Here is a 13,392-nt window from a genome sequence, read left to right on the forward strand (position 1 = left end):
AGCAGGGATGCAATGAAAACCTGCAGGACATTGGCTCAAGAGGACCGGAGTTAGGGTTTCACTTTGATTCCCACCTCATCAGCCGCTGGTTGCTGTCATATATACATGACAGGAAGACAAGGGGGTTATGGTTAAGTATGGTTGATCCCACATTCACTTCAAACTACTGTAGTGCCAGCAACATGGCTAGGGATTCCTTCTCGATGGTCAAGTACTTTCTTTGATGAGTGCTGAACTTCTAGGAAAAACAGCAGACAGGAAGGCTCACTCCTTGAGCATTACCCTGATGAAGAACAGCTCCAGCAACCACATCACTTGCATCCACTTTGAAAGGCTTTGAGAAATCTGGGGCAAGAACAGGAGCACTAGACAGAAGGGCTTCGGCTCCCTCAAATGCTAACAAGCAGAGGTCCAACTGAAGATGTGTTTTGGACTGAACAAGGTGAGAGACTACTTGTGAGAAATTCTGGCAAAAACATCTATAGTAACCAGCCATTCCAAGAAATCTACGCAACTCATGACGCGTGGTTAGTACAGGGAAGGCAAGAATGGCTTTTACTTTTGCATGTACAGGCCGAACCTGGCCTTGTCCGGCTTCTTGCCAAGATTGGTAACAGTGGCTTTTTCAAACTCACATTTTGCCAGATAGAGTCAGTCAGTCAGTCAGAGATGAAGCTGATAAACATTCAAAGACTGTTCTCAAAGTGGTGAGATGCTCAGGCCAACTTGTAATTTTGTCTTGGCTTGGTAAATGCTTACAACTCTAAAATTAAAATAGTCCAGTAAGCTGTTTCACACTATAATACATACTATTTAGGATTATGAAAAAATCTGTGGCTATAGTTTTATTACCATTATACATGAACAGTAGGAATGAAACACAGTTTGGGAAATTTCAAAACCATACTTTAATCTTAAAAAAAAAACTACAGCAAAACACTAATTTGTTACCCTTTAATCTGAAGTATCCTTACAGGGATTGTGGAATGAAAAAACACACCATGAGAAATTTTAGAGGGCAGGAGAAGTGGAACTAATTCAGTTAGCTTCTTTTGTTATATTTGTTTTTACAAATATGTTTAAGTTTTTGTGAAAATAAAATTACAGGAATGTGACTGAAATGTTATGTATGCATTGAGAATATGCTGCAACTAAAACAGGTTCTTGCTGCACCTATCCACTTCTGCAGTGATTTTTGAAACAACAATAAGTGTTACGTTTCAACTCTTTAAAACTACGACTTGTAGCTCCAGTATGCAACACAACAGGTTACCAGTGCAGTAGAGTAGAAGCGACTTCTGATCTAAACTTCCACTTTTGATTCTCAAAACACAACTCTGCTACTTTCACTGTTACAGCACATTCTTCTTCCTGTGTTTGTGTGATGTTATTTCTTTTCCTCAACAGTCCTGCCAAAGTATTCTTTCTGGAACTGCTGGAACTCCTCTTCCGTGAACAAAGACTGTGGTTTCTTGACCTTCTTGGCGGGTTGGCCTGGGTGATTTCTGGACTGCCTCCCTGAACTGTGGCTCAGGATCTGAATAAAACAGAAATCAAGTTAACACTCTCGAACAAACTCATTAACTAGAAACCTATAACTGTTCTGACCATAACATTAAATATGCTGAGAAACCAGGAAAAAAACATTTCTAGAGTCTACTTAACTTAAAATTTTTTTATTTTGTTCAACAAGACTCAAACAATGATCTTTCAGCAATTTCAAGGACTTAATAATTTAATCAGGTCTGTTAGAAAACATTTCTTGATTGTTGAATTTAAAATATGGTTAAGAAAAAACAACACTGGTAGTATGTATGAGATCAATCTCTCTTACCTTCATTGTGTCAGAATCTGTTGCTTTGCAGGTAGTTTGCATAAAGTATTTAAGGTTGGCATTCATATGGCTCATTCCCTGCTTCTTCCTGAACTCCTCTATAATTGATGCCAAAGAAGAAGGAATGTTAGCAAAAAAGGCACAACAGGAGCTATTATTAAAAACAAACACTGTGATATCAACTTTTAGATTTTTTTAATTGTAATTGTTAAAGTTGCAACTGCTTTCATTTATTTATTTATTTTTACTACATGACATGATTAGATTTTGGGGTTGAGCTGGATCACTGCCTGAAAAAAATAAAATAAAATAAAGCTTGGCGAAGGATTGCACTCTGAGTGCTACTAGTTTATTTATACTGTATATAAATTTTCTCTTTATATATATACACACAACATCTAAAAGAAGCAAAAACATGGACTGACCTACTGCCGACTTGATCCTTTTATCTTTGACTGTGGCTTTACTCTTTCCGGGACCGAGGCGGCCTTGCAGCCTCTTGACTTGTTTGGTGACCCCCTGCCGCTTGGTGCTTACCAGCTTCATCACTGTGGCAGAGCTGGGGGTCTGCTGCTGCTGCTGCTTCTTTACTTTACAGACATCTAACATGAAGAACAGGAGAAAAGCAGAGGCAAAATTTAAGTGTATGCTATTTATTCATGCCTGATCATTTAATTAAGTGAATCAAGTTACAAGACAATATAATACGTTTTATCAAAAAAACAAGATGTTTTACTGGTTTAACTCAACAAAAGACATTTTTTCAGCAAGCCTTTGCTAAACTGTAACTTTTTTTCATTGGTGACTTGTCAAACCAGAACACAGTAATGTAGTACTAAAACTCCGTTACTTTTTTCAAATTTAAGGCAGAGGCACTGGAGCAAGACAACTGTCAGCATTACAGAAGTTACCTGTAAAGTTGTATCTACTTTTGGAAGGAAACGCCATTCGCTACTGCTAATGTTAGCAAATTTACAAGCTAATAGGCGTAACTGACCTTTAATGTCGTTACTCAGCAGTTCCAACCCTCTCCTGATCAATGACGCCGACATGCCGACTTAATGATTTAAGGTTTGTTGTATTGCTTATAATCTACATTTAATGCACTCTTAACAAAACCAAAAAACACGTGAATCTGTCAACATCCGGCTCTCCGTGTGCGCCTGACCACAGTCCCCCGGATCACAGTAAATGCTGTAAACAGTTCCTAACCTACTACGACTAAAAAAAAAAAAAAAAAAAAAAAAAAAAAAAAAAAAAAAAAAATATATATATATATATATATATATATATATATATATGTATATATATATATACAAACACCATATGTTCCGGGAAAATCCATATTTGGAAATGTTAGAGGTATTGTAGCGAAAATTGTGGCATGATGAGAGACCTTAGGACATTTGATTAACATGATCTAACTGACGCGGGTCCCATCTTTGTGACTTATTAGGGTCCGAGCCATACAAAGTATGGCGAGACCCTATTGTTCCTGAAATGTTTATTATTCTCCTCGTTCTTCTAAGCGCTTCGACGCCAAATTTGACCCCCTAAACACCCATGAAAAGTTGTGAAACTTGGCACACACGTCAAATCCGGCGAAAATCGGATATTATAAGGTCCGCATACTATTCAATGCAAAATTGGCTCAACAGCGCCACCTAGAGTCACCAAAAATCACCACATGAATGGGGCCCAGGAAGTCTACTTCAACGTAGGACGACGAAACTCGGCACACACGTGTACCACCCCGTGTTGACCAAAAAACTCAATGTAACACCTGTCGCCATGGCAACGGGGTGCCCGCCATCTTGGCGTCTGCGGCCATTTTTTTGCCATTTTTTCCACTTTACACACATCGTATTTGAACGAACTAGTCTGAGGGGATTCGTGCGATTGACTCCAAACTTGGTGGGAAGCTTCCTGACAAGTTGGGGACCAAACGCTCCTCAAATCTTTCTAATAGCAGAAAGCATGTTACCGTGGCAACAGACGGAAAAACGCCTTCTCGCCATGAAACACGGTTTGCTCATATCTCCACAGAAATACATGGGATCTCCACCAAACTTGACAGTATTCATACGTGTGACACCCCAAGTCCAGCAAAGAAGTCAATCAAACACCTGTTGCCATGGCAACAGGGCGGCCGCCATCTTGGATTTCATTTCCATTTGAACGAACTAGTCTGAGGGGATTCGTGCGATTGACTCCAAACTTGGTGGGAAGCTTCCTGACAAGTTGGGGACCAAACGCTCCTCAAATCTTTCTAATAGCAGAAAGCATGTTACCGTGGCAACAGACGGAAAAAACGCCTTCTCGCCATGAAACACGGTTTGCTCATATCTCCACAGAAATACATGGGATCTCCACCAAACTTGACAGTATTCATACGTGTGACACCCCAAGTCCAGCAAAGAAGTCAATCAAACACCTGTTGCCATGGCAACAGGGCGGCCGCCATCTTGGATTTCATTTCCATTTGAACGAACTAGTCTGAGGGGATTCGTGCGACTGACTCCAAACTTGGTGGGGACCTTCCTGACAAGTTGGGGACCAAACGCTCCTCAACTCTTTCTAATAGCAGAAAGCGTGTAACCGTGGCAACCGACTCAAAATGACCTTCTCGCCATGAAACACGGTTGCTCATATCTCCACAGGAATGAATGGGAACTGCACCAAACTTGACAGGATTCATACACGTTGGGTCCTTAATGCATTACACCACCTGTTGTCATGGCGACATCGGGTGGCGGGGTCCAGGCAGCTCGGACCCGATGGATGCCGCTTGCGGCTTTAATTACGACTTATTACTGTAACATGATGTGACACATTACACATTTTCAATCACTTTTGTTTTTAACTCTCTCTCTCTCTCTCTCCCTCCCTACCTCTCTCTCTCTCTCTCTCTCTCTCTACCACTGTTGAATTTTCTCTATCAATCGTAACCTTTGGCCAAGGATAAAGTCTACAGTAACAGACTTTACATTATAGTGACAGCAATATGGCTCTTCAAGCTAGGGCTCTGGTTACCTCTAAATGGCTTGCGGAGGCTGTGAAAGTACGAGGCAAACTGCGCGTTTTGGATACTTCTTGGTATTTACCCAAACTCCTCAGGCACGCAAAGAGCGAATTTAAGAAGAGGCATATACCTGGAGCAGTTTTCTTTGACATAGACCAATGCTGTGACAAAACCTCCCCTCTGGACCACATGTTGCCATCTGAGAAGGTTTTTGCAGATTATGTGGGCAATTTGGGCATAGAGAGCGACTCGCACGTCGTGGTCTACGACTGCAGTGAATTCGGTGCATTTTCTGCGCCTCGTGTGTGGTGGATGTTCCAGGTGTTTGGGCATAGTACGGTGTCCGTGTTGAACGGGGGTCTCGTAAACTGGGTGCTGGAGGGTCGGCCAGTGAATGACCAGTACGTCAGACCTACGCGGACCGAGTTTAAAGCCTCTGTGAACCGGTCATGGGTAAAGACCTATGAGGATATCCTGAATAACCTGGATACAAAGGAATTCCAGGTGGTGGATGCCAGGCCTTCTGGCAGGTTTAGAGGACTGGACCCTGAACCCAGAGACAGTGAGTGCCCCCCCCCAACCCCCAAAAAGATACAATGTTCTGTTTAAGTTTCTTTCAGTCATAATGAATTGAAAGTGTGACCCATCACAAGTTACAGGTCTAAACATTTTGCAAAACTATTCCGTGCTTATCTGTTAACAAGTTAATGAGCTCATTTTTTTAATAGACCATTCATATCAATAAATGTGCCTAGCTAAAAATTGTGTGAATATACGAAATAAAATTTAAACAAGTTTAGTCTTGTATGTTCCACTTCACAGTTTGATGTATACTCTGACCTTTGACACTTCAGCCAGATAGGAATGTCCCCTTCAGCATAACTCCAAAGACATTACAATTTCATAAACACATTTATTGTTTGTTACCTTTTTTAAAGGTATATACCGTGACGTTTTCTTTACCTTCATGTGCATGTTTGTACAAATAGCAAAGATGATCACTTAAGTTTTATGTGTTTAGGTTTTATTTATGAGATTCATCAATCAAAAATTAAAGCAACTGATAAAAAAAAGTCAGAAAGAAAACTATACAGACTTAAAAAAAAAAAAGATCCATTGAGTAATGTGATGTTTTTTGTTGCACACAAACACAGCCACACCTGAATTCCTCAAAGTATCCATGTATAGAGTACATTGTTTAAATCTTGCTGACCTGGAAAATGTCTGAGAACATTACCATAAGAATCTGTGAAAGGTCAAAGTTGTGATTTGTTTACTATTTATAAATTTAGAATAAATGAAATACATTTTATCTAAAGGCAGTAACCCCATAAACTCACACACACTGTGGAAGAAGAGCACAGCAATGTAAAGTGAATGATCTAAAGACTTGATTTAGTATAAGCTTAAATATGTCCGTCCTAACAGTTGTGTGATAAGACAGCTTCTGTAGACATCTTATCTAACTCTGTATAGTACACTTCTCACTGTCACACACATACTTGCAAAGATAGTAGGAATACTTTACATATTGTAATCACATAAATACATTACAGCATGCATTTGTGAAAGTAGGTTCTGTGTAAAGTTTGACCAAACTGACTGTAATGTTCAGTGGAGAAGTTTTCTGTTTGTGTAAAGGTTGGGCTTTTAAAATGTGGCTTGAAATCCACAGAATGATTTAGCAAGCTTGTTTAGTAATTTTAATCATTGTTATAGATGTCTTTTCTTTTTCTGATTGACAGACACAGAGCCAGGCCACATCCCGGGCTCCATCAACATCCCTTTCTACTCATTGTTGTCCTCCTCTGGTCACTTCCTTCCCAAGGAGCAACTGCGGGATCTCTTCATTCACGCTGGTGCGGACCTCACGCGTCCCATATGTGTCTCATGTGGCTCTGCCGTGACAGCGTGCCACGTGGCACTGGCAGCCCATGAGTGCGGACACCCAGGAGTGTATGTGTATGATGGTGGGTGGTCAGAGTGGTACACCCGCGCCGTGCCAGAGAACGTCATATCTGAAGGCAGAGGAAAACATTTGTGATTGGTAGAGGACACCAGATGATGTGACTGATGGCTGGAACTGGATCAGACTCAAAACGGATCAAAAGAATTTATGTTTGGGGTGTCTTGAGGTTAATGCCAGCAAATGTATTAAAGCTAACTAGCTAAACTAACTAAACTAACATCAAAACAGGAATAGTGGGACACAGCTAACCTTTCTCTGTCAAAAGTTAGAAATACAACAGAATATAATCCATTTTAAATTTTACTAACAAACATTAAACCAGCTTAATTTTATTTGTGAGTAAAACGGATATATTAAAAAAACATATTTAGTGTAGCTATATCCAGATTTTGTACCTTGCTAAGCTAACAGAAGCTTTAATTTCTTCAAATGTTAATTGTTCTTTTAACGCTAATAAATCTTTGAATATATTTCAGACATGAGATGAGTCTGTTGAAATCTAACACTAAACTGAACTGCTTATATTTCAATAAATTTCAATTTCACAAAGAACAGCCAGGAGCATTAACAGAACATGTACATGTATCCTTAAAGTATGTGTGTCAGCGATATTTATTGAGGCTTTTAGCCAAACAGAAAGGATACAAAACTGACCTGAGAGTTTAGTTTGGCACATGAGTAGAAAAGTTTGATCGTTAGACCTGTAAGCTGAACATTCACAATACTGATTTTGGATATGCTACTTTTGAAGGTAAGAAACACTCTACAAAGCAGTTTATGTCCATTACATAAATACCACTTTTGGTGATAAAGAAATCCTTTTTTAATTGAATTAATGTCGTAATTGATCAATCAATCAATCTTTTTTTGTTTTATATAGCATTTTTCTTACATTTTGTAGCTCAAAGCAATTTACAGGAGATAAAAGCATGGACCAAGATATCTGGAGAGGAACTGTCTCACTCTGTAGATCTTTAGGTGAAAAAAACCTTCTTATGCTTTTGATATGAGATGTAAAATTTGACTTTGAATAAAAAATAGCTCAGAGGTTTTTTACTTTTCTGATAAATGAAAAGAAAGTGATTTCAGCTTCAAGGACAGCTCCTCTCCTCCCGTTAAAACTTGCCTGCCATCCATGTCTTAAAACTTCCTCTTTTCAACTTATCAAGGTAGTAAATGAAGATCTGCACATAGATGATTTCTGCAAACCACCAATAAGAGTGGTGCATTATAGTTTCATATTGGATTCAAGCTGTAAGCAACAGCACGTTTGGCATGAAAGGCCAGTTGCAACATTTTTCTGAAGAATTACAACAGATATGCAAGGATTAATGTTGTTGTGAATAAGTATTTGATCAACCATGTAACTAACTGATGAAACTAAACAGCAGTGGCAGAGCCTAAAAAAGGAGAAGTGAACCTTCTTCCTCTTTCTATTTAATGTGAGCAAAATGCACAAGTAACTTTTTTGGTGGGGGAAAACTCAAATGGTCTTTAATACGGATGCATAACTACTAAAAAGAGATTTTTATTTAAATTATTGTGCTGTATGGCCTAAAGGAGTAGCTGTCTCATTATGGTGCCACAGTAACCGGTGAGATATGTTTTTGTTTTCTTTTCTTAGTTATTTTGCTGTGAATACAAGAGTAAATATCACAGTTTTTGGAGATGTTGGAAGTTATAGGGGTGACATACTGTCAGAAAATGTTTCATCCATTTTGTTCAATCCTAAACAGGTAGAATTTATGCGTGATGTCCTGACAATTTCTAAATTTGGAGAAAGTGATTTTTATTGACATACAGATATATTAGTGAAAACTGAACAGTAGTTTCTAATGCAAAACAATGTGAGTTCCTGTGTTATAACATACGTGTGACTCTTCACAGTGTCTTCAAAGACTTAATGTGTTTTTTTTTCTTCTTCTTTTGGTTAACACAGAAATATTAATAACTAAAAGTGTCCACAGAATATAATGCTTCTCAAATGCTTGGTTCAAGGCAAGCAGGGATGATGTAAAATGTTTAATGGCCACATTTTCAATCATTAAAAAAAAAAAAAAAAAAAAAAAGAAGTAGGGACTTAAACAGGACAATTGTAGTTCTAAGAGAGGAAGGGTGGACCTGCGTAACAACTACTAAAAAAGTAGTCAGTATTTGCATTTCAGAAGACACTCATCATCTGGAGTAGACTGTGACCTGCACTGCAATGCAAGGTACTTTCCACTGTGAAGGATAACCTCCTCCATCTGTCTAGTCTGCATGACAGATGCTCAGTTTGTTACACAACTAATGACTTAATTTAAGCAAAGGTTTTTCTTAAGAATAAGAATGATCTTTTTTTCCCCAAATAGACGAAAGAATGATTCATCATTGTGGTAGCTTTACTGAAAAGCAAAGGGAAGTGTTTCGCTGTCATGTGGGTGAAGTTAAACCATCATGGATTTCACTCTTATAATTATTTTTTAAATATTATTATTTTTTACTAAAACTTGTTGATTGGTTACAAGGTATGACATGTAGTAAAACAATGACCCAGTCGCCCCTTATGTGCCCTTATTTACATAAATGGGTATGTCCGTGTCAAGCATTGTATGTTGCCGCCCTCGTATTTCCATTAGTGTTTAACGTTCCTATAGTTGTTCGGTCAATTAATCCACTAGTTGGCAGCGTTAAACTCAGGGTTCACTTCCATGTTCTGATGTTAGTTTTACACACCGTTTGGTGGTGGTAGGCACCACTGAAAGGTTGCTTGTAACCAGCCAACACGGCCAACACACTCACACATAGATATTCACTACCGGTAGTCTCTCTCTCTCTCTCTCTCTCTTTATATATATATATATATATATATATATATATATATATGTGTGTGTGTGTGTGTGTGTGTGTGTGTGTATGTATAGTCTATATAAGTATGTTTATATTTCTATGCTAACACAACCTTTCTTTAAAAATTACCACCATATGGTGACGGGCCATCTCTACAATTGTTGCCCTCATCATCTCCTCCAGGTGCTGGTCCTTTTCTTCTGTTGTTTGATCCTTTTGCCGGTTGCATATCAGCTATACTGTTCAACACTGCCCCCTGCAGTTTCCAGTAAAACTTCTTTCTCTATTTGCTCTCTAAAGTTCCCATGGAACTTTTTTGGGACAAACATGCAACAAATGCAACAACTGTTCCCATGTTTCAGATGCATTAGGAAATATAGTTGCAAGCTACCTGAAAAACTTACAGCCATGACGGTTGGAAATTGTAGGGCTGCATAAATTGATTAGTCATTAATTTCCTGTTTAAAAGACTGAATTTTGCATTGACTTGTTGAGTTCAAAAATTTCTGTCAGCATTGTTTGTTAATGAATTTTACTTAAATCAAATATGTGTACTTTTGCAGAGAAATATCAATACTTTTGGAGGGCAAGGTAGTTCATATATTAAGTTTGAGATGAACAAGTGAATTTTCGACTCAGATTTTCTGATCTTGCACAAGAGGGCGTCCTTGCTTCGAGTTAGCCATAGCAAGCTGTACACCTTTACTACAAGGTCAGATGAGAAAATCTAAATATTTAGTTATGAACATTTATTATAGATTCCTTTTTAGGTGCTTTTTTATTTCCTGCAACTTCAAGCATGACTTTACTTTTTGTCTTCTTTTAAAGGAATTTGAACCAGTTTTAACGTGAGAATAAATAAAAGCATTGATGACCAGAAAGGTGCAGGCTGGAGACACAGATGTGAGAGCCACTGTTGTATTTAGCTCACTGTGGGTTTAGAGAAAGCAGAAGTAGAGTAGCTTGTAATTTGATATTCATGTAAAATGAAACTGGACTCGTCATAACTTGGAAACAAAAGATAAAATAAAACAGATGCCCTGTATCTGAACGAACAAATTTAACAAGTTACAGCTCTTAAAAGTCTTTTCAAACAAGGAATTTAAGAAATTTAATGATTAATATATACTGTATAACCTGCACCTGAGTGCCATATGATTGAATTTAAGGCATGTGAAAGTGCTTGGCTCCTAAAACAAGATGGGAGTCCACCACATGGCAAACAAAGGCAAGAGAGACAAACAAAAATTTCCTTTGATACATCTGTCCAAAGACAAAACTTTTGTATTGTGGGCTTAGCATGTTGTTACTCCAGTAAAAGTACATTTAAGATGGGTTATACAGATTATTTAATGAGGTAAAAAAATGTTTAGTAATAGTTAAAATTATAAAGGAATATTTAAAACTGTTTGATGTGTTGGCTCATAAGTTTCCAGATAGAAACCAAGGGGCTTGCAGAGCAAAGCTACTCATAAAAAGAAAAAGAGGAACATAAATACTTGTGTAAATTTGCCAAATATTACAGTGAAACTCCCTGATAACGCATGCACATGTTTTTTGCATTGATGTTAAGTTGGGAAAACACAGAGATTGTTATTGGCTTCAACTGTATTTGTCCATTTGAGTTTTAGAGATGATGGTTAGCAGCTTTTGATATTAGCAAGAAGAAGAGGACTCAAATACAGACAGGTATAATAAAGTACTATCATCTGATTTAATAAAAAACAAAAGACATTGTAAATACAGAATCCAGTAAACAGAAATCTCAAACTGTTGGCAAAACAACAGGAAGCAGCAACACACACAAAGAAGCAGAAAGCAATATAGATTACTCAGAATTTAGGTAAATATCTATCTATCTATCTATCTATCTATCTATCTATCTATCTATCTATCTATCTATCTATCTATCTATCTATCTATCTATCTATCTATCTATCTATCTATCTATCTATCTATCTATCTATCTATCTATCTATCTCTATTCTCAGTTATTTTCACCCGTCAGTTGAATTTGTGCGCATATGTGTGTGGGTAGAGACATTGAAGTGGAGTAAATGGACTCTGGAGCTCAGGCTGCAACAGAAAAGCCTTTATCTGGCAGCCCAAGCAGCTGACCAGCAGCCTATTGCCAAACTGGACAAACAAATGACCCACAGATCTAGTTGTTTCCCCAGCTTATGCAAAGGTAGAGGCTCTACTCTATTCTACTATTCTACAGTCATTTAGCAGACGCTTTTATCCAAAGCGACTTACATTTGAGAGGAAGAACAACACAAGCATGAATTCAAACAAGATGGGACGTCATAATTAAGTGATAGTCAGACCGCTTTTGAGTCCAGTTGGACCCAGGTGCTGTCATGTAGTGCTAGTGCAGTGCATATAATTTTTTTTATTTTTTTTTTTTTTCTAAGGCAGGCTCTTGTCTGGGGGTTCATGAATTTTCAGCTGATGCCTATACATGGACTGGTGTGACTGTCAGATGGTTAACCAAGTTGAGTGATTTGGAATTAGTCTCTGATTCAACAATTCATGTGAGAAGTCAGGTGTCTCAGTCACTAAAGTAGGAAACTGGAGATGTGTCCAGAAATGAGTCACTGAGGCTAAAAAAGGAAAAGGAGACTTGTAACACATAAGAGATTGGAAGAGAGGCCCTCGGAGGATCAGAGACTAAAACTGGGAAGGTGAATCACCTCAGAAACTAACAAAGGGGAAAGACTACAAATTATTTTCAGCTGAGAATGGAACAAGCATGTTGCAGGAGGCGAGGCGATGATCAACCGGCGAACAGGCGTCAGCATGATGTAAACCAATGCTGGAAACTCGGTAATAGGTTCTAAGCAAGTGAGGAAAGTGAGAAAGTGAGAAGGCGAAAAAGCTTTTCAGATATTAGGTTAGGTATTGGGAAGAGATTAATCTGTGAGATTGACGTGCATTTTTATTTTTTTTATTTTTTTTATGGATTAACACATAAACCACTACAAACCACTTAACCTGGTGAAAAGTCAGCGGCTGATGCCCATGTAAGTAAACACAACATTATAGCACTACTAGCTGACCACAGATCAGTCCTGCTCTCCAAACTCAAGATGTCTTTCCAAAAAATGTACGACAGATTGGACAGAGTCCAAACAACCGTCACTAGCCACCACAACAGACTGTCGTCACTAAAAGAGAAACCTGACTCTTTACATCAGCGGCTTAGGGAGGCAGAAACTTTATGCACTCATCTTAAACTGATAATAGGAAGCTAAAGGTTAAGCTAACTGACCTGGAGGGGAGAAGCAGACGCTGCAACGTTAGGCTGATTGAGCTCCTTGAGGGAATTAAAGGTCCACACAACTTACACAGTTCTTTTAGAAACGTATGCAAGAGGCCGTGAGGAAATCTTCTCTTTCGCACACAAACTGGACTGGTCTCATCGCAGCATGACCCTCAAACCAATGCCTGGGAAAAAAAAAACTATGACTTGTTATCCTCTGATTCCACCGCCTGCTTCCTGTCACTGTGTCAGTGACTGAGGCAGAGCAGTTCATCCAAGCATTTGGTAAAGCCTCCTGACTGATAGAATTGGACCTATATATAAATATATATGGCTATAGATATAAAGAGAAAGAGAGAGAAAGAGAGGCATATAACTCACATATATGTTATTTAAAAGGATTATGCAAACATCACATGTTTCAAGACTATTTCTGTGTTTTAATACTAATTTGGGAAAACCCAGCAAAATAATTG

At 38.4% G+C, this 13,392-nt stretch overlaps 3 protein-coding genes across 9 annotated transcripts in view; 2 read left to right on the top strand and 1 right to left on the bottom strand.

Moving 5' to 3' along the window:
- Nucleotides 1–940: 940 nt before the first annotated feature.
- rps19bp1 (ribosomal protein S19 binding protein 1) lies at nucleotides 941–3,016 on the bottom strand. Its single transcript, XM_041983040.1, has 4 exons — nucleotides 2,832–3,016; nucleotides 2,260–2,436; nucleotides 1,835–1,932; nucleotides 941–1,537 (listed from the first exon to the last, which is right to left on the bottom strand). The coding sequence occupies exons 1-4, from the start codon at nucleotides 2,884–2,886 to the stop codon at nucleotides 1,388–1,390; spliced, it is 480 nt and encodes a 159-aa protein (XP_041838974.1). The 5' UTR covers nucleotides 2,887–3,016; the 3' UTR covers nucleotides 941–1,387.
- Nucleotides 3,017–4,764: 1,748 nt separating this feature from the next.
- LOC121638952 (3-mercaptopyruvate sulfurtransferase-like) lies at nucleotides 4,765–7,093 on the top strand. The gene is made up of 2 exons (XM_041984068.1): nucleotides 4,765–5,418; nucleotides 6,602–7,093. The coding sequence occupies exons 1-2, from the start codon at nucleotides 4,839–4,841 to the stop codon at nucleotides 6,898–6,900; spliced, it is 879 nt and encodes a 292-aa protein (XP_041840002.1). The 5' UTR covers nucleotides 4,765–4,838; the 3' UTR covers nucleotides 6,901–7,093.
- A 1,186-nt stretch (nucleotides 7,094–8,279) lies between these two features.
- Nucleotides 8,280–13,392, top strand: part of LOC121637945 — a 33,588-nt gene continuing 28,475 nt past the window's right edge. For 3 of the 7 annotated variants that reach the window (XM_041982310.1, XM_041982311.1, XM_041982312.1), the window contains exon 1: nucleotides 8,280–8,419. The gene's annotated coding sequence lies outside the window, so the exon portion shown is untranslated. The remainder of the gene's footprint in view (nucleotides 8,420–13,392) is intronic. The other 4 variants (XM_041982300.1, XM_041982303.1, XM_041982301.1 and 1 more) reach the window with 3 other exon arrangements.

The sequence above is a fragment of the Melanotaenia boesemani genome, chromosome 4, assembly GCF_017639745.1.
Source record: "Melanotaenia boesemani isolate fMelBoe1 chromosome 4, fMelBoe1.pri, whole genome shotgun sequence".
Taxonomy (NCBI): Eukaryota; Metazoa; Chordata; class Actinopteri; order Atheriniformes; family Melanotaeniidae; genus Melanotaenia; species Melanotaenia boesemani.